We start from the raw sequence: 21,055 nt of genomic DNA on the forward strand, positions 1-21,055 counted from the left end.
TTTTATTTTTAAGAGTGTGATACTCTTGAAGAACTCGGTTTGGTTATTGGTACAACCATTGTAAAATTACTTCTTAGTTATAGAACCTAGTCTGAAAAAGTTTTGTTTGGTTATTGTGATTAGCAGGTAAAATCTCTACTTAATCTGTGAGTTCACCTTTATAAAATGGTTCATGTGTATAACCTGTAAAAGTTCAATACTATAGTGAAATATCAAGAAGATCTCTTGGAGAAAAGACTAGGCCAACACTAGACCAAACCTAGATAATTCTCTAGTGTTATCTCTTTTAATCGATGTATTTAAATATTGTTATTTACTTTATGCTCTTATTTTCTTTCCACTACTTTTATCTTTGATTTTTGTGGATGCTAACACAATTTACTTTTTAAGTAATAAAACCTTTAAATTAATCAAGAAATTTGAATAACACAATTCACTCATTCTCTTGTGCCTGAAGTCACTTGTCCAACAAGTGGCATTAGAGTCTAACTCGTCTTAAAGACTAATCATTCTAGAAGAAAAATTACTTCAAGTTATTATCTTACTATACATTCATTCTTTAATGGAGAAATGTATAGTTTGTGGAAAATGAAAAAGAAGTTTTTTCGTAAAATGGACATGTTATGATATTTGGAAGGCTGTGACATAATGCTCATTTGTTCCTCCGTACGAAGTTAATGGTGTTGTAGTAAATAAAGTTGAAAAGGATTTAACCAAAGATGATAACGAAATATACATCACAGTTTTGAGGCAAAAATTGTAATCACTCCCGCTCTTGATCTTGATGAAGTTTTGCTAGTTTCTCACTAGAGACTGCAAAAGAAATGTAGGATATCTTCCAAATTACTCATTAAGGAACAACTGAGGTAAAAGGGGAAAGGTGGACACATTAACTCCTAATATGAACTTTACAGAATGAAACTTGAAGAGAAAATAAATCAAATGCAAAAATGTTTTACCTATATCATGAGTCATATGAGAACTCTAATGGTGTGTTTATTTGATGGATTAAATTTACAATCATGAGAATGTTATTCCTAAAAATATTATTGCTGGGAATATAATTCCCATCAAATTGTTTGACAAGTTATTTAGGTTCCTAGAAATATTTTTAAAATTTATTTTATTTATAATTTTAAAAATAAATACAAATGTGTTAAAATAAAATATAAGTGGGTAGTTATAGTTTATTACTTTTTATTCCCGTGGGAATGTAAGATTCTCACAATTTGACATGAGAATAAATCTTTAAAATTTTATGAGTGAATTATATTCCAAGGAATAAAACGTACCTAGGAATAATTTGTTAAAACTTCAAACAAACATGGGAATATGAGATTCCTAACCCCATATTCCTGGGAATCCTATTTGAATCCATCAAACAAACACCTCATAGGAAAAATATTTTCAAATAAGGAATTGATTGTGAAAATCCTAAATGCCTAACTTGTAGTTAATGTGTCTATCCAGATACTTTGAATCACTAATGTGCGATCTATGTTACTAATTCAGTTAAAGCTATCGAGTTGTTGATTTTTGGGGGAAACAGAAATTAAATAAAGATAGGATTAAATAAATAGATATTAAGATACTGGTATGCAAAAGTCGGACTTCGGTAGTTCAATAAATCATTCGGCTTAATTAGTAATTTGTGAAAATATTTTTCAGTAGTAACTATTCATTTAAAAACCATTAACTAGCATTTTCATGTCCATAGAAAAGGTTATGTTACTAGACCTAGTGGATGCACTTTAAATCTAATAATACTATTTGAAAACCAACAAAAACTAATTAGACTCTTAAAGCACTCTCGTGTATTTAAAAACTAATGTTCGATTTACTACTATCTGGATCGATCCCCACGCTTTAGTGTGCGGGTTCTAGCCTTAATTAATTTTTCACTCTCGTGACAAAATCGTGTTAAATATCCTTTCACTCTCGTGACAAGGGTAGTTAAATTTAGCATAGAAATCTAAAACCGAAAAACTATTTTGTTTTAAAGATTAAACCGTACTATTACCGAATTCCCTCAGTACCATGACTTACATACCGGTATAAATTAATTTAGCCAGACATGTTATAAATTTCAATCATGCAAAATAAATAGTACGTAGATGATAATAATAACATGGCAATCAAATTATAAAACGAATTTAGCATATAAATAAGAACCCGTAAAATTAGCTTAAATTGAATATACTTCAACTGCCAGATTGCTCCAACGGTAGAGTATTCTTCGATATAGAATTTGAAATTGCAGAAACTACAAACTAATCTAAAGTGCAATAATCCCTCAATGCAAAGGATTATTGCTTTGGATGGTGAAATAGAAGAGCTTAAATGAAAGGGTTGCAAAAAGGAAATTGCTGTCAAAACTAAAACTTGTAGAAAAACAAATTTGGAAACTAGAAACTTGAAGCAAGAGCGGAGAGAGTCTTCAGTTGGTAACTGACTAGTATATATATGTTTCAATAGTATGACCTAAGTCTCCACCAATTTAGGGAGCACTCACGTCAATTCCCCCAAAAGGAGTCTTCAGCTTGAGTGAAAATAGGAGAAGTGGGCTACTGACACGTGCTTCTGTTATGGGCTTCGCAATTCAGTAGGAAATAGCCTGTGTCGTTCGTGACATTGTTGTGTCGAGGGGCACAACTTAAAACAATGTCGGTCGCGACGCCCCTGTTACACTCGTAACAGGTTGAGAATTCTGAGTTTCTTGCAGGACACTTCTGCTATTTAGCAGAAGTGTTTATATTGTCTGTTTCTTTCACATTTCTTCACATAACTTCAAATATCTTATATAAGCTCGAATTATAAATAAATACCTGAAATCAGAGAGAAATACCAACGTGAAGCAAGATAATCGGTAAAAACGGATAAATAATTCATATAAATTAAGTCTAAAATGCGATACGTTTTCGCGTTATCAAAATACAATTACTATAAAAAAAAGTCATATAAACTATGTTTTGTTTCATTTAAAACGGTGTGAAAGTAAAGAATGAAACCCTCCATCATACTTTTATAAAAAAACACACTGTGAGTGTAATTTAAAAAACATGTGTCTCTTCAAATGCTTATGTCTCTGAGGTAGAAGTGATGTCAATCCCATGAAGATGTGCCTGCCTTCGACAAACTCCGTTGTCAGAATCAGAGTCTCGAGCATAACGTCCTCAAAATCCAACAACTTCAACAAGAGGTTAACCTTCAGAAGAGATATAAGTGCTGAATCCATGACCAGTTTCAGACGAAATATGGAAAGTGCCCATCCCCAAAGGATTCAAGCCACCCTCATGTTTTCGACTATACACTTTCAAAATGTCTTTGGGTGTTTACGAAAATGCATATCCAAACCACTTTTTCTAAATTCTCGAGTACTTATTTTTCTCTCATAATACTTCTGCGAGTTTTTCAAGCTCTCTTCATCTTATTGAAAGCTCATTAATAAAAAATTATAGAATTTAAGATTTTTAAGGGATACAAAACATTATGGGAAAAAAAATCAACACTAAGAGATAGATTCAAAATATTAATTGTGGGATTAAATGAATAGTGAAGAAAATATTGAAAATTTGTATTTCTACTATAAGTTGAAATTATGGATCATTCTACTTCAAATTGTTCACGCGGTAGTGAAGTTGTCCAAAAGCCGAAGGTGTGAATTTCAAAAAGGTGAAGGGTTAAATTTCGATTATTGTGGGAATCATAGTAATTTTAAAAAAATGTTTCCAAGAACAATGAAAGCTTAAAGACTATATTGATCCAAAGAGTATATTATACTTTTGAATGAGATTCTCAGCGTATCTTTCGAAATAACTAAATGAACTATTTCATTATAAGTTTTATTCGAAATGCAAAATGTTGATTTCTTAGTATACTTCATTAAGCTAAACATTTAACATTGATTTTCATGGAATGTTGTATATATTTCCAAGAACTTGTTGAGGTTTTCAAGCTTGGTGATGGGGCAAGGCTATGCTATGGTAAGAGTATGATGATCACTTTATTCTCGTATTGTAGTGTGATATAGACCAAAGGACTGAAATAAATTGTACAGGTATGAAACCTATTAGGACCGCGCATCGTAGTAGCCGTCTGTCTATGATATACTAAATGTTGTTTCCCAAAAGAAACATCATGTGACTATATATCAAATTAATAGCACCAACAAATGACCCTCAAACACTGCAATTTAAACTCAGTTTTGCACAACAGAGAAAGCAACCATCAGACTTAAGCTAGGCCAGAATAGAACTGGATTTTATGTCCAACTAACAACCAGAACCATTAGATTGTGCAATAGACCTGATGACAAAAAATCCATATTGGTCACTGCAGTAAATATAAGTGCAACTAATGTACTACTGCAAAACTAAGCTAATTATTACACCATTTCTGTTGAACAAACTACTCTGTAGGACCATGGACATTGATGAAATGGTGAAGTACACCTAATGTCTAGTGACCTCTATAACAAACCCAGATATGAATGAATGGAGTTTTGACTGATTGAAGCCCCAGCAGAATGATTGTAGAAAAAATATTCAAATCCAAAATAGGATGGCCACCTTCAGTAGTAATATATACAGAAAACCAACTTGGCAGGCAAACCTAAAACTCTCCTGTACAAATCCAGTCAGCATTCCATGAGTATCTGTATTTTTTCATAGTTAGCCACAAATATTTCCCATCCCTCCAATTTCCGGAAGATGAAACTTAATATAAAAATACCATAATGAAGTATCTATACAACTCGAACCCATGTTCCACCACACATTGGGCAGCCATATGCCCATCGGCTGATCCACCAGAATTCCCTGTCACTCTGACTAGGAGATGTAGTAGAACTGGGAGAAGCAAAGGCAGAAGTCTGCCGCTGACATCTTATGCACTGCATAATGGAAGTAAACAAAGTCACATAGAAGAAAACACGGGCAGATTTTTTAATTAAAAATATCACATCTTTTTTAATTAAAAAATAAACAAGAGTCCTCTACGAATTTAAAATCTTAAACAAGGGAATGACTTTGCTTTCAAAATTGATTATGACAGACTGATGACAAAAACAAGTCTGACACTTTGATTTACCAGTCACTAATAATACTTAAAAACAGTAAAAAAGTCAAGTACTCAAGTAGTTTTCATATAATATTAAACAAATGGTCAAGTAATGTTTGAACTCACTATACCAAGTCACCAGAAAGTTATTTTGGATTTCAGCAAACAACTGCACTGAGCTTACAGTTTATATATATTTCAACTATATTTTCCTTCTAGATTGAGGAATAAGTTGGATATATAAAAGCCATCATCGGACTATCAACTATAGCTATAATCTCTGAAAGAAAGTGGTATAGAGTCAAATGTCAACACTTTCAACCCCGTGTTTAAATGTTAGACAAAGTTGAACAGAGTAAAACCAGGATGCTCGCAGTCACATATTCCATCTTTTATGTTTATATCAATCTAAAGCTGCTGTATGTCAAGTTACAAGGTTCATCAGAATTATTTTTCAACTCACGAGCACTACCATTGTAGAACACCGCCGCAAGAACATCTATCACCAGTAAAAAGTATATCTATATTTCTCCAATATGTCCATTAGAGTGTTACGAACCAAAGAAAACTACTTGCTTGGTGTTTCACATACTACAGAAATTATAAATGCACATATGGACATAGAACAATAACAAATGAACAAGATATATTTTTCTAACCTTATACCAGACCCCTTCCAGGCCAGTTTTCCAAGTTGCAGTAACAACATCTCTTCGAGATCCCATTATACCAAGATAAGCACCCAAGCCCACAGAAGTGTTCAACCCAAAAGCTGCATCTCTTTCAGACAGCCTGCGCTTCCTTGGCCATAAGTGATGGGTTCCATAGTAGGCATCACAATGCTCCGCTGAGCTAAAATCAAGTGGATCAGAACAAACAACTTTAGGTTGATCATTTGCACAATCCATATCCTCGGGATCAGACCATGGTCCACCAAACATATTCCGCCTATGCCACTCTTCTGCTGGAGGGTGAAGTTCTAGCTCGCGTAGTAGAAGACCAGCAGCATCTGCACCTCTGGGACGGGGCATATTCTGCATATTTTATTCTGTTTCAGCAAGGGAGTTTAAAGAAAGGTTGTACAACCAAAAAAAAAAAACAGAGAACCAAACAAAAACAACTGACTAGGAATAAAAGCTTAACTTCCAATCATCAACAGCACCAAATAATCAGACAAATTATCTAGTATCAACGAACTAGAAATAAAATTGTGTTGTAAATAAAAATCCTGGGGACAAAAAGTTGTTCCATGGTTTAGAGGGGGACAATAATTCATGGTTTTGTTCTGTCCCTTGCCATATGTTTTGTCCAGTACCATGATTAATTTATACATCAAATAGGGGACAAAAAAAGTTGTCCTCTCCAGTACCTTATTTTTTAACAAATCAAACGCACCCTAAGTAGAAAAATCTGAAGTTACCTGCATATGCGGACCAAGGGATGCCTCCACAACCTCAGGCAGTACAGTATAGTTTCCATCAATATAATGCAGCCGAACTTGAATGTTGCTGCTCCCAACCTGAGATACTGGCAGTGGGTGTTGCAGCCCAGCTGTTCGACGACATAGTTCCATAAGCATCATAAAAAGCACCTTGACCTGCATTAAAATCAGTGAGAAAAGAAAAGTAAAATTACAATCTACTTTATAGTCTCAGGTAGTAAAAGTAAGAATACAACTCTAGAAACACGTTGATGTAAGTCACAAATCAAAAAAAACTTGAGTCATTCAGATAAGTCACAAAACTTATCTGTGTATAGTTTATACCTCTTCAAACGTGTATCCTTGGCCAGCATTTCCACTACCCAATCTTGAACGTCCAGAAGGAGCTTCTTCACTTCCTTTTGGCCCAGACATAAGCTGACCAGGTCGTCCCATCAGACCGTCTTCTGACTTGGCCACGGTTGAAACTGGCTTTGCATTCTCCTCCACTTTGCCAGAAGCAGGAGCATTAGACTTCTGTACAGTTGTATCAGTAGTTCTATTTACAGCCCCCATATAGCGAGGAAGTAGTGTTCGACGAAAGAAAAAGCAAAAGAGCAAAAGTTGGCATAGTCTGTGAAGGAAATGACAGTCCCCAATGAGTCTAACTGCAGGTGTTCCAGGAAATGTTCCTGTATTAATGCTAATAGGCATAAATGATGAAGGGCCGCTGATGGGGTTAGGAGTTGGGTTTGACCCTCCATCAGTTGTGTTGCTAATCTTGGCAATAGCCCCTTGTACCCAGGTTTGCAACTGTGTGCTTCCCATAGAGCTGGTGCCGCCATTTTGACCTCCTGGAAAATATTGTTAGCTTGATATTTAAATTGTAAGACAAAAAAGATCACACCAAAGGTGAAATTATTAATGCAGTTCAGAGAAGATAACTGATTATTTTATACAACCATTAGAAGAGAAGCACTAAATCTATGCTTCTAACGTAGATCCATTATGATATGCTGTTCGAAAACAAACCAAAAAGGACCCATTATGAAACCAAATTGAGCCAACCTACAATTCAAAAAACAGAACAGCAATACGGATAGGTTACTCAGATTATTTTTCAGAGAGCCTCTGACATGTCAAGATCCCAGAGGGACAAGCCCAAGCCCAACCAGAGGATTTTCCCCAAGTATATATATATTTTTACTCCATAAAACAGTTACATTGGCTGCATAGAATCTTCATTCGGAGGCATGATAAGGAAAACTGTATATAACTTAAATTAATCTGTAGATCCTAATTCGTTTTAATCTGGAGATCCTAATACTTTTTTAAGAATTTTCAAACAGGTGCTTTATACTTTAAAATCTTTAAATGGGTCCGTATAGTTTCAAAGCCTTTAACTGGAGACTGGATTCAAGGACCCTACAACAGAGCAAGCTTTTGAAAGGGAATCCAATTATAGCTTTAATAATATTAGAATTCAACAGAAAATTAATAAGAAAAAGGAATCTGCAATTTAAACTCCAAAAAATAATATCGGATAAGAGCACTGACCCTGACTTGTTGCAGGAGATGCTGAACTTTGGGTAGGACTGGCAACCATGTTGCGGTTGCTTCCGGTGCCTGCAGTCACAGCATGACTAGCCAATGTGCGACAGAAACTTGCATAACGTCGCAAACGAGTAATAAAGTGTGAAGCTAAATCAAGAATTGAATCAACATAAGCCTGTAAAGATTAAAACAAATGAGAAACGAGAGCTACAGACAATCAAATGTAGAACACCTCAGAGAACAACTCATAAAGAAGCAAAAAACTCTAAAGGGTTCCATCATGTACAAACACACAGATAGGATGATAAGCATATTCATTTACAACAAGTATAATTAAATGCAAGCATACTAAAAATTTAAATAACCAATGCTACTGATCCTGCCAACCCCAAGAAAACTATTCCAAAAAAATCTAGAGCTTATGAACTATATACATATGCATTCTCAAAAATGATAAAATTATTGTTCATCACATTTATTATAACAACATACGGAAAAACCGAAGCCACACATTAGAGTTTATAAAGAACACCTCTCACCTTACAACCTAGTTTTTAAGGATGAGTCAGCCCAATGCAAAAGGCTAACATAGGCTCATATGACACATATATCCTAGCCCACTGTGGAAATTTATGATAAGAAAATCAAAGATGGAAGAAAGGGAATGCTGGTGTGGCAGGGCATGGGGAGTGCATGTTTTCCAACACATAGGGACTGAATAGAGAGAGAGAAGAGGGATCATTGAGAAAATTTCATTTACGACCTTAGAAGGTTTGGGCAGAGATACCTTTTCCTGTAAGAGAATTGCTATGTAGATATGGGATCTACTTATCTACAGCACTGTCCTTTTTTCATCATCGACAGTAGATTGTTATTCCAGGAGTAGTGCATTTTAATTATTTTTTTTCTATATCATGTGTGTTGTAGTGATTCTGGTACGCGGAAATATTATCCATGAAAGCCTAACAGCATTCGGCGTGCGGAGGTGTATCGGAAAAAATCCAAGTCTCACATTAGAGTTCTTTAAGAAATGGTACCCAATATCTTTCAAGTTGATTTTGTAAGGATGATGCAGACTCAATCTAAAAATCTAACTAAAAAATCAGTGAGTTTTTGCAGGAGAGAAAAGCACGGGAGAGAAAGGAGACGCAAACAAAAGAAAGCCAGTTCTCTGAGATGGCTGGTAGTCAGAGAAAGTTGGTTGGTCTAAGGACCAAGAGAGAGGAAAGGAGAAACTGAAATTTAAGCCTCAGTTGCAAACCTGAGGGGGTTCTTGTTCTAGTTTTTCTTCCGATATCCCAGAAAAGCTCAAACATTAATTTTGCAGGGCTTTTTTGAAATTTCAGTTTGAACTTACGGTGTGGCACTAATATTCTGCAATTCCTGCATTTTTTTGTCAAGGAAACGGTCACAATGTTCACAACAATGAACCTCGACATTACAAATGGCACTGCAGCAGCTTGGGGCCAGTACAAACCATTACGCAGCTACTGCATATGATTGAAAACCGTAGTAGTAAAGGCATATAGCAGTTACTAACAAAATAGCATCATTAACATGATAATGGAGTACAATACTGTGTGAAGTATCATGTCACATCTTGTGAAATGAAGATAGTGGCTTGATTTAAGGGATGGGCAAAATGCAGATAAATTGCATATGTCAGCTGCTATGGTTAGCAGACCATTAAATCCCCCTTTTCCCCCACTTTAATAAAACTATCCCTCATTTTTTGTTTTCCCCCACCAGAATTAAAATGAGTTCAAAACCCTTCATTATTATTTAAAGAATTATGCAGATTGCGGTTCTCTCTCCTCATCACCCCTGAAGAAACTGAAGCTGGGACTCCCTTATTCTGCTGGTGCAGCCGTGACATCATCTCAGTCACAACCAACCCAACACAGCATTTCATGACCTCAAATGTAGTCTCTTTTCATCATAATGGACTTGCTTCTTATGCCTTATATTGCCTTATATTGACACTGGTAGAATCTTGATTATTGTATTCTTCAGTTTTGGACTCTTATATATGGGTCTTGCTAACTTGTGCGTTAAGGTATCCAAAAGTGGAACTTTACCATTGAAAGAAACAATATTTGATTTTAAAAAGTTGAATGCACGGCTTTTAAGAAGAATATAACTATATTGAGTTGCTTAACTTGAGCCCTAAGGGCTAATTGGACACAGGATAGCATTCTCCTTTTTTTTATTTGAGTATTTATTATGTCAAGTATAGTTACAGTACTTTTGTAATTTCTGGCTAGCATTTTTGCATTAACACTTTGCTACTCAAAAGATTGACAACTATGCTATTGGAAGACTGGAGAAAGCATAGATGAGAAGTATGCTGAATGACAAAGACCAACCATGAAGCACAGCAAATTGCATTTTATATATTTTATAAATCAACAAATAAAATAAAAACGCACAACTTTCCATACTGTAACCAAAACAGACCTGAACGCTAGGAATTAATGCAGGCTCGACAGCCATTGTTTCAGGGTCAATGTTGGACAATGTTTCGCTGGATGCTTGCCAAAGCTCAGGCACTAATGCTGAAGAATTTATTAATGCAGACTCAATCCCTCTCCCGAGCATATCCAACAACAACCTGGCTTGCATATCCAGAACCATGGCCCTGACCTCTTGGGCATTTGAACCTTCCAGTAGCCTACACTTTATCCTGTCAAGACTCTGCAAACATATAGAAACAAGTTCACTTAAGTTAAAAAGCTGTAACATAGAAAAGAGAATATAACATGCCTATCTGAAAATAGTATATACTAGTACCTTAACTAGAAGAAAATCAATATTGTTTATAGGGAAAAGCTAACATGTGCCCCAAGGGCACAAGATAATGAAATATTTATAGAAATATTTTCTTGGAACGCGTGCATTCAATGTATCGAAACTTTAAATATGACTTAATTGCATTTAATTACATTTAATTTTTTCTAATTATAGTATCTTTAACATGTGCCCTTAGGGCACACGTTAGCATGACCCTTGTTTATATTATAATGAGAATTCTCTCATCAAAAAAACATAGGCATTAGAAATTTGGACCTTAAATTATCTGGAATTTGAAAATTATATTCACACTAAAATCCACATGGGGGTTTTAAAAGAGTTTAGCATTTAACTGACGTCAAACATCAAATTTAGATCCGAATCATCTTTAAGTTATTTAGTGAGGAATGATTGAGAACAAACAATACATATGCTGCCCAATGATGTAGAAATTTCAACAAATAAATAAAAGATTGTCAGTATTAATATTTGTTTGAACCCAGGCTATGCAATATCCATGAAAAACTCGAACAGTTAATATGAAACAAAGTACTATCTCATCATAGGTAACAGAAAAGCAATGAAACCGCTAACTACTAATAAGTTGAATAACAAATTAGGGAAAACTATAGAAGCAACTAACAGAATGCTGAAATAGTGATAGTTAACAATAACATACAGGACCATATTGTTGCCTGTGCTGCACAGAAGGAAGAGAATGGAAATCCGCATCCAAAACCGCAATGACGCTGTTAAGTGAAACTGAAACCAGAAAAGAAAGTATTGCTTGTCAATGTATGTGAATATACTATTCTAGTAGCTGCTGGTGTGTCTATCAATACAAGAATGTTTTCCCCCTCTCCCTCTCAAATTCTCATTCTGATAATGAACAGTATCAACCCTTTAGAATGGTATAGATCTTGCAGATGCTTTCCAACAGCTCACATAGGAAATGTGAAATCATATCATTGTTTCTTTCTCAAGAACAAACTAGAAGTCTAGAACAGATCAAAAAACAGAAAGGACTTAGTTGTGAAACTTTGTAATGATAGAAAATAATAGAAAGGAAAATCTCAAATTAGTTTATGATTGATGAAAAATCACTAGACTGTATGGAAGGGAGATTACTGAAGTTAGTCTCAAATGCAGGGAAATGGATATTCATAAAGAGTCCTCACTGATTATTATATCTATAACTATTCTGCGGTAGGAGGTTCAAGCGGGCAGTGAGTCAATACAATGTACGAACAGCATTAAGTAGAAGATGGCAGGAAAGAAACAGCATGAAAAAAATTTAACCATGTAAGTGCACACAGATTACATTGTCTCAGGAATTTCCTGAGGGTTTGTTCATTGTCTTAGGACTTGTCTAAAGAACATGCCCGGATAAAATGGATGAACAAGTCTTTAGAGTCACATTCTTTGCATAATGGGTGCCATAGGCATAGTGTTGAGCATTTAATTGGAAATAAGTAGGGAGGAGTTATTATCAACAGTAGACAATGCATAAGGAATCATGAGATTACTGAAAAACTACGGTCATCCTAACAAAGTCAGCCTTCCAACAGTACCTCAGAGAAATCCTGACTTATCCCAAATATATTTGCTAATAGTATGTTTTTAGTTATGTCAGGAACTATGAGAAGGTTTTTGAGAGCTGAAGGAGTGTGTAAAAAGAATGAAAAGCTGTTGAGCTCAACAGATTCTAGAAAGCAAAACAATGATCACTGTTGTTCAGATACTATAAGCTGAACTGTGAAAGAAAGTACTAGAAAGGAAAGGAAAATCTAAGATAGCCCATTAATGCAAATTTACCATGGAGAGCTAGCTATTTATATGCGTACTAACAGATCAGGAGGATACACAAATAATCTGCAGTAGGATGGGCAGGCTGCCAGGTTCTTAGCAATTAGCAAACAAAACAGTAACTGAATTCAGTTACAAAGAAGAAGCAATTCCTTACCGATACCATCCTCAGCAGCACTCTGGGTGCAGCCGACAGCATCCCACCAATCAACTCCAACCAATAGGCTCCACCAAAACCTGGTTTACTAACAGATATTAGTGAATCCATGCAAATCATTGATAAAATAAACAAATCACAACTTCCACTGCCTGACACAGTTAATAAAAAATAAGCAGAAGCTGTAAATCTAAAAGAGTATTAAGAAATAGAGAACTTATCGCGTAATAAAACGGGATAAAGTATTCACCTTTCAGCAATTGCACGCTCCCAAGTTGATGAGTTGGCCTTTACTTGACTAACAGGAATGGGAGGAGGAAGAACCCGAATTATTTTCAATATTGTATAATTATTACTAGTATCATGCCAAACAGAAGCTGAACAGCAGCTTGTCGAAGAAAAAGCAGGAGCAGCAATTGCAGATCCAACAGCAATTTGATAGTTGTCTACTGGTGTAAAATTTGGACCAGAGAAGATATGGACGCCACCCCGAAGGAAAGCAATTGCAATTTCACCACCATGAGCAGAGTAAACAATTCGCGCAAGTGTCCTAACATCACTTGGAAGATCAAATGGATCAAAATTGACCCGCTTTGATTTATCAGGAATAGGTTCAGATACCTTTTGCACATCAGTAGCAATTCCATTAGCAGGCGATTGATGGTTCTTGAAATCGTTTGTTGGAGGTATGCTCAGGTTCACTTTAGATTGCCAAACAGTTTGCATAGGAGGTTGTCCACCCATACTAGAGGTAGGGCTTCCAAATATAGGATGGAGAACAACATGCTGTAAAGACGATTCCCAGCGTTGCACTCTCCATCCAGTAATTGACGGGCCTTCATCTGGATCAGAAGGAGACATGTACTGTCCTGTAAAGGTACAATCAGTTATGCATCATTTTTCAGTTCAATTATCTGCTCACATGAAACCTCTGGTATAATATTCTGTCAAACATGCATTATAATCAGCATTATCACAACCTCAAGGTGAAAAGAAGTCTAGATAGATAAACATTGTAAGCTTGAATCAGTGAGTGGAAAGTGTGAGAAAAAGTCAAAACGAGGAAATGTAGAGAGAATGAGAGAAACTTCAGTCCAATCTGAACTATAATTTTTAACATTCATAATAATAACATGTGCCTCTCTTTGTAGAGGTTCTATCCACTTTCAGTTTATAAACTAAATACAACAGAAAATATAACTAACAACTAATGCTAACCAGAAAAAAAAAAAAAAAAAAAAAAGAAGAAAGAGTATTATGTGCAAGAGGCTGCACAAAATATCCATAATGTACCTAGCTTAATGGACCAAGGCATCAGCACAAAACATAAAGCAACAGAAGAGAATAGGAACACAAACATATATATCAGAATGTAAGCATCGCTAAAAAGAGATGGAACTGCATAATTATGAATTCTGGTCCATTAGCTAGCAGTAATTTGACATTCAAATTTTCTTTGTCAATTGGGGATACTTCAAATTGATTTGCTTCATAACAGATTGACTACTTTCCAAATGACAACAAATGGCTTTAACCACAGCATAAGGTATGTAAATAGGTTGAAGTTACAAATCCCAAATTCCACACCGATATGCTCAAATCATCTGTAAACCTTAAAATCATATCAAGATAAAGACCTGGATTTGAGGCAGGGGTGGAAGAACAAAGACCGTGGTAGGCCGAAAGCCAACACTAAATCAAGAAAGCAGCAACTTTTCTATAGAAGAAGGAAGCAATAATGAAAGGGCAATTGTATAGCAAAAATATAAAGGATAGAAGAGTAATGGATTAATCATATTATCCCCATATATATCCATACCAATTAGTTCATAATTAATTAAATTGAGGGATATAATGGAGTGCAAAAGTAGATGGTAAAACAAATGGAGGAATATTAGAGGATTTCTGGTGGGGGAAACATGGGTCCCAAGTGCCTAAAGTGTATTTTAACTTTTGATAACTAAGGATAAACATGACTGAACTTCACAGAACCTATTTACCTTCATCACAACTCCTCAAAAAAAAAAGTACAATAAAATTCAGTGAAATTTACAATATTAAAGAGAGGGGGCAAAATACAATAAACAGGGAAGGGGGCAGCAAAAAATTGAAGATGGAGGAACAGAACCATTGTCAGCTGAGGCACACATGTTAACAACAAAGTAAGTTTCAAATTTGTTTGAACAAAACCAGAAAAAAAAATAGTCAGAAGCAGCTTCATACCCTCAACTATCACAACAGCTATCACAGAACCAGCACAAGTTGGATCAAAGGCGACTGCTGTTACACCAGAACCCCATGTGGTGGTTGCAGCAGATTGAGCTGCAGCTTCAGGACTCACATATGCTGAAAAATTTGAAACTGGCGAGCAGTATAGAAGTAAAGCATCACTGATGTTAATGTCTGTCAGCTTATTTCCTTGCTTTGCTTGAGATAATAGATAATCTTGCCAAGAAAATAAATATGCAGCTAAAGGTGCGAAGCCAGCCCAGTTGGGTGGGATAAGTGGTGGGACACCAGGTGTGATACTTGTCATTGGAGTTGCTTGGAAACTTCCAGGACCAGGTGTGACCTCCCAGACAACGATGGTGGACGGGTTAACAATCGGTACACCTGCCACATGCATGGCACCACTATCTGTTATGATGGCATCACCAGCCATAATGCCACTGGGCCCACAGCCTAAAAGTCCTTTACTGGTGTAAAACCACCTCGGTGTTGAGCCATTCTGACTAGGAGGCCACTGGGACCAGTGAAGTTGAACTGAGCCAGATGAGAACACAGAACAGACGCAGAGAAAATTGGGCCATCTAGCTGAAACAAAATAACTGCATGCATCAGATACACAAGGATATAATATTTAATATGTACAGCATAGTAAGGAATGACCAAGCAACGTGCAATCAAATAGAAGAAACTCAATATGCCATTGTGGCTTCTAAGTAGTACTTTTTAAATGGCAATCTAATTAGCACTACTGACCCTTCAGATTGAGGTGTGACAAGTAAACAATACATGTCGAACATCAGCATGTGCAGGTGTCAAACATTAGACGCAGTACGGAATCCATAAAACACGCATCAGGAAATTTATTCCAGTATTGGAGTTCGGAACATGGAAAATTGTTGGCTCTGACACGGTGTGGACACAACTATGAGTTATGACACCTAGTCAATACTTCCATTCAGCTAGACATTTAAAGGGACAGTGTTAGGTCTATTATTGGAAAAACATTATGAGTGGCTGCATAGATGTTTAAAGTGAATGGTCCAAACCAATAAGGTAGTTATAATTTTATTAGACAGCAATTATGTCATTAGACAGTAGTTGAATAGATAGGGATGCTGACAGAAAAATCGGAAAGCAATTAACTGTGACTGGATATTGATTGGGAGAGACCAAACCCTCTAATTCTTGGAAGGGAATTTCTTGGATATGAATTGCCTTGCAACCAGATACTATCTCTTCCCATGATTTCTCTTTTATTTTTCCTTTGTCGAAAATAACTTATCCTTTATTCTGAGACAGCTTATGTCAACCAGCATCAACTTATCCTTCATGCCTTTGGTAAAGACTAGGGTAAGATTAGGATCCAGGGGTTTGACCATTTACCATGCCACACGCCCCCTTTACCTTACCAGGTAGCAGAATCAGAAAGAGATAAGTTCGAGATGCCCTAAACACAAATGCATAGGATTGGCCCAACACATTTGTAGGCTAGGCCTAAAGCAAACTTTTCAAGTGAAGCTTATTTTAGTGAGTGTTCTGAATATTTCAAATGTAGTAAGTCATTACAGTGGAAAATAACTTTGCTTTAAGTTTAGAACTAGGGTTCAAACTCGGTGTAAGACTTTTGCAGTGCTGTTTTTATATTTTTCACAAGTCTGCTTGTACTATAGTTGAGTTGAGCATGATAAAAAGACAAGTTACAAGCTTTAATATTAAACAATATTTTTATTTGGGAGCCTTGTTTCTTAGGAAAAATGAATTTTTAGAGGCTTAAAGTGAGGGCTTGGCCTGACGCAGAATTCCCTATTTTCATAAGCAATAAAAACCTCAAAACATCGGGGATACATAAATGCACAGAATACAACGATCCAATGGAGAAGTTATTATCAACAAAACAGGGGGAAAGGAAAATAAAGATACAAAACCCATGAATTTCTAAAAGTCTTGTATGAGTTTCCTTTCCTCCATATAGAAACTTGTTTTTTGGTTCTAACCTCCATAAAGAAACCATAAAGAAACTTTATAAATCATAAAAGCAATATTATAAACATTAAATCTCAAAAGTCAAATCCACTAAAAAAAGGAAAAAGGTTAAGTCGATGACTTCTCATATGGTTCCCTATGTCAAAACATGGAATGCTAATGGCAATAATTCAAAAGTAATATAAAAAGTAGTATATCATCTATACATTGCATTATCACCAACAACTAACAAAGTTTGACGTAAGAAAAAATCAATCGTAGTCAACGAGTTTGTAGCCCACAACAGACCAAGTTTTAAAAGTTGAATCTGATGTTCAACAATCCAACTGGGCAACTATTTCCCTCCCCAAAAGTTACATCTCTCAAGTACCCTAAAAAAAGGCAAACAGAAACAGTGTACACAGGACAAATCACCTGAAGTTTGAGATTGCTGTGAGAGAAACTTCTCCTCAAATGTAAGCTTTGGATTTGTAGCAGCACTCGATTTGGATGATAGCCACCTATACTATTTTTTCATAAAACAGTTGCTTCAGACTAAAAATGAATTATTGAATAATAGTTTTGCTCAATTTAAATCATATGGGATTAGAATCTCCACAATTTCAAAAAAATGATATCCAAAATATACTATCAAGTATTAATTGTACAGAGGGTAAATGGAGGGGTCGATATGTAAGAGGAGGCCAGAAGAGAAGAGAAATAGTGATAAGAGGAACAGAAATACAACAGTTTCCTATTTTTCTTCAATTTAAGGGTAAGCAAAACTTGGTTCTAACCGTCTCTCAAGCAATGCTTAAGATCTTTATCATGAAAATAGATTCATATTGCAATTCAAACTATGGTCTATTATACTGAAGAATGATGAGATCCAGATGCCTATTTGGTCAAAGGTTTTACCGTTGAGAGTTTTTAGTTGTGAACTACTAGTACCAAATAAGGAAAGAAAGGAGAAGAGAGGAGAGAAAAAGAACATATATCTATCCCTTATAAAACCACAAAGGTTCATGGGGAAAGATAGACAAATCAAAATGTACACAGGATTTCACCAAAAGAAATGTACAGAATATTTGAACATGCCATCAGCATAAGACTAGATAGCTGCATACCGGAGACACTCCTGATAGCCACTTTGTAGCAACTGCAATATCTTGCCGCCACTCATGCTCACGCTGCCAAGAGCTAGCATCACGGACAAGATTAGCTGGACCCTGAATGAAGAAACTATCAGAAGAACAAATATATAACACAGAGGTGGAATACAAGAGCTAGCACTTACTTGAGAAGGTTGAGTCCAAATAGTGACCCTCCCATGGAAATTTGCAACCAGTAATGCACGGGGACAAGAGGTGGGGGACCATTCTATAAACTGGACTGAATCACGAGGAGAATCTGCAGAAGATGTAATTATAAAAAATTATACTTCCGAAAACAAAACCACAAAAGTAATGCCAATTAAGCACCATCTTATTTAAGGGAAGAGAAAAATATACACATCAGCTAATTTCTAGTTAACTTCAGCTATGCCATATAGTCATATACAGGAGCTCAAAATCCAGTTTAGGAATCCTAGTATATACTTTTTATTCAGATTTTATTTTGCATTTTATTGTAATGGCCTTGACCCTCTTCAGATCTGAACATGATGAAAGCTTTGAGTATTGGTTTTATTTACATTTTAGTAAGTGTAATAACAATTATATCTATAAATTTGCATTTTCCATCAGAAAAATCCTTCAGAATTGCATGTTAATCAATTAAACTACCTTCTTGGATATCCTATTTAAATGGAATGAGTTCGAAGGGACATGCCATTAATAACTTTCCAACAGTAATTCAATTAAAACAAGTGGACAGACAGATATATGATGTATAATGTTCATAAAGTTTAAATATATCAAGGATCTTTCCGGGTTCAATCATTGTTGTTAAAATCAGCAATAGTGGTGCTCTAGCCCTATTGCGTAGCGGAATTAGAACAAATTGCTATTGCTCCATGATACGCTACTTTGTACAAAATATTGTAAAATGGAAGCCGTAGTGTAGTGGTGCTATAACACTATTTCATAATGGAATTTGAACAACCCACTATTTTCCGTGATTTGTAGTTGACAATTCTGATTCAATGTATTCAAGAATTACAAAATTTCTTCTTAAAGGAATACAGGTCTTAACTCCTACTTTACCAAAAAATCTAAATACTGTGAATACTAGCCAATACAGTCCGATTGCCTCGTATTAGCATAAGCTTTAAATTGATAACAAAAGAGGACTATGAAAACTTCACACCAGTTTAACTTAAACTTCCTAAAATTTTGTCAAAAGATACAGCAATAATGGAACAAGAATGAAGCAATTACATAAAAAATACCTGCTATGACATTGAATACCGCACATTCAGTCGGCCTCTCTGGGATCACAATATGTATAGGGATCCAAAATGGTGGATTAGCTGTTGAACTATGAAAAAAGATAAACATTGATAAGCATTACAAATAGAATTATAAAGCTTGAAATGTTTATTCACTAAACTAAGTTGGTTGAATTTGCCAATAGAGTATGATGCAAATCAATTCTTCTACTTTAAAATTTCCCTTCATTTATCTTAACATGTATATCACATGGTAAGATTTCCAGGAAGAGACCTTGTCCAAATAGGTTAAAAAAACACAAACCTTGGAATTCTGGCACACGTTTCGGCAGCACAAGCTACTGCATTTAGTTTTCCACACCAGGAAACAGCACTGCAGAAAAAGGAAAACTATTTACCATATTGAACCTAAAATAATACACAAACAAATTTACTTAACTTAAACTCAACACAATACCAAAATAAACAAAATCTAAATTATATCTAAATAGATTCTTAAAGTATCACAACCTAGAGTAAGAAGAAGCACAAATAACCAAATTTGATTCAATATAATCAATTTCAACACCACGTAGATATCATCCTCAAGTGGAAATAAACCAAATGATCAATCAAGTTACAATCCATTAACATTTCCAGCTCAATCAATTCATAAATGGTAGCAAAGTTAAAATCTACTATATGCAAAAAAACATTAAACATTAAAAAAAAAAAAAAAAAACATTTTTCCTACCTGAAATTGCGACATAGCTCAGGAACACTCATCTTATGCTGCAAATTGGACTTAGACTGTTTAAGCCTGATAGTGAAAACAGTGGAAGGACTAACCGAATCCTCCTCCATTGGTTGATCAATTGGCAACTTGTCCTCTTCAACAACCTCTTGCTCTTCTTCAGCAGAGACCAATTCGTTGTTATCGGATTCGTTAGGAAGCTCTTGAGATTGGGGCATAGACAGAGGCAAGGGCTCGGCTTCTTCAGAGTCTTTAGTGGCAGTAGTTTGATTCATAGCGAAGAATAAAAAACCCTAATTTTAATATATAGAGAGAGAGAGAGGGAGTGGTGGGAAGGAAAGTCGTAATTGAAGGCGACAGATGAGACTATTGAGAAAGTGGGGTTAGTGGGAAAGGGGAGAAAGAAGGGATTAGTTTAATAAAAAGGAGGGAATTTGAGGTTAGGGTTTTTGTGCTGGGTGTTAGTGGTGGACAAACCACAGACACTGATTCCAGATTTGCTTTCTTGCGTTGAGACTGTCTTGTTTTTGTGTTTTTTTCACTTTTTTTTTAACTTTTGGTCGGTTGAGGTTTGTGGATGTGGAATGAGATGAAATGAAATTCTGATGCGAGTTTGTTTCTTACAAGCAACTTAACAACCAGAAAAATGAACAACACTATATGGATAGCCAAAGAATGGTTTTTTTCTTTTCTTTTCATAGTAATAAACACTCATTGGTTAGATACTAATAAATGTGTTTGTTTTGTGGTAGTAAAATTTACTTTTGTGTGGAAGTTATAAATATAGATTCTCATGTTTTATTCATTTAGTTAGCCAATCAAAATAAAAAGAATTAAAAATAAATAAAAAAAAGGAAATAAATGTTGATTTTATTTCCTCTAATACGATACTTTTTAACTTATTTAGCTTCCAGTAACGGAGGTTTACGCCTAACATCTTATGTTGCTCACATGGAT

General features: G+C 35.4%; 1 protein-coding gene across 4 annotated transcripts; it reads right to left on the bottom strand.

Annotated features, from left to right (window-relative positions):
• Positions 1 to 4,172: 4,172 nt before the first annotated feature.
• Positions 4,173 to 20,742, bottom strand: LOC131602693 (mediator of RNA polymerase II transcription subunit 16). 4 transcript variants are annotated; one of them, XM_058874862.1, is made up of 16 exons: positions 20,099 to 20,742; positions 19,670 to 19,738; positions 19,366 to 19,454; positions 18,274 to 18,386; positions 18,104 to 18,205; positions 17,412 to 17,502; positions 15,009 to 15,599; positions 13,036 to 13,654; positions 12,786 to 12,865; positions 11,502 to 11,584; positions 10,490 to 10,726; positions 8,036 to 8,207; positions 6,824 to 7,332; positions 6,479 to 6,655; positions 5,718 to 6,092; positions 4,173 to 4,891 (listed from the first exon to the last, which is right to left on the bottom strand). In XM_058874862.1, the coding sequence occupies exons 1-16, from the start codon at positions 20,371 to 20,373 to the stop codon at positions 4,745 to 4,747; spliced, it is 3,729 nt and encodes a 1,242-aa protein (XP_058730845.1). In that variant the 5' UTR covers positions 20,374 to 20,742; the 3' UTR covers positions 4,173 to 4,744. The 4 variants fall into 4 exon arrangements, with proteins under 4 accessions (XP_058730845.1, XP_058730846.1, XP_058730848.1 ...); XM_058874863.1 differs by lacking the exon at positions 20,099 to 20,742 and having other exon boundaries at positions 17,412 to 17,497; positions 18,104 to 18,176; positions 19,670 to 19,722; XM_058874865.1 differs by lacking the exons at positions 19,670 to 19,738; positions 20,099 to 20,742 and having other exon boundaries at positions 18,104 to 18,176.
• Positions 20,743 to 21,055: the final 313 nt, after the last annotated feature.

Source organism: Vicia villosa, linkage group LG5, assembly GCF_029867415.1.
Source record: "Vicia villosa cultivar HV-30 ecotype Madison, WI linkage group LG5, Vvil1.0, whole genome shotgun sequence".
Lineage (NCBI taxonomy): Eukaryota > Viridiplantae > Streptophyta > Magnoliopsida > Fabales > Fabaceae > Vicia > Vicia villosa.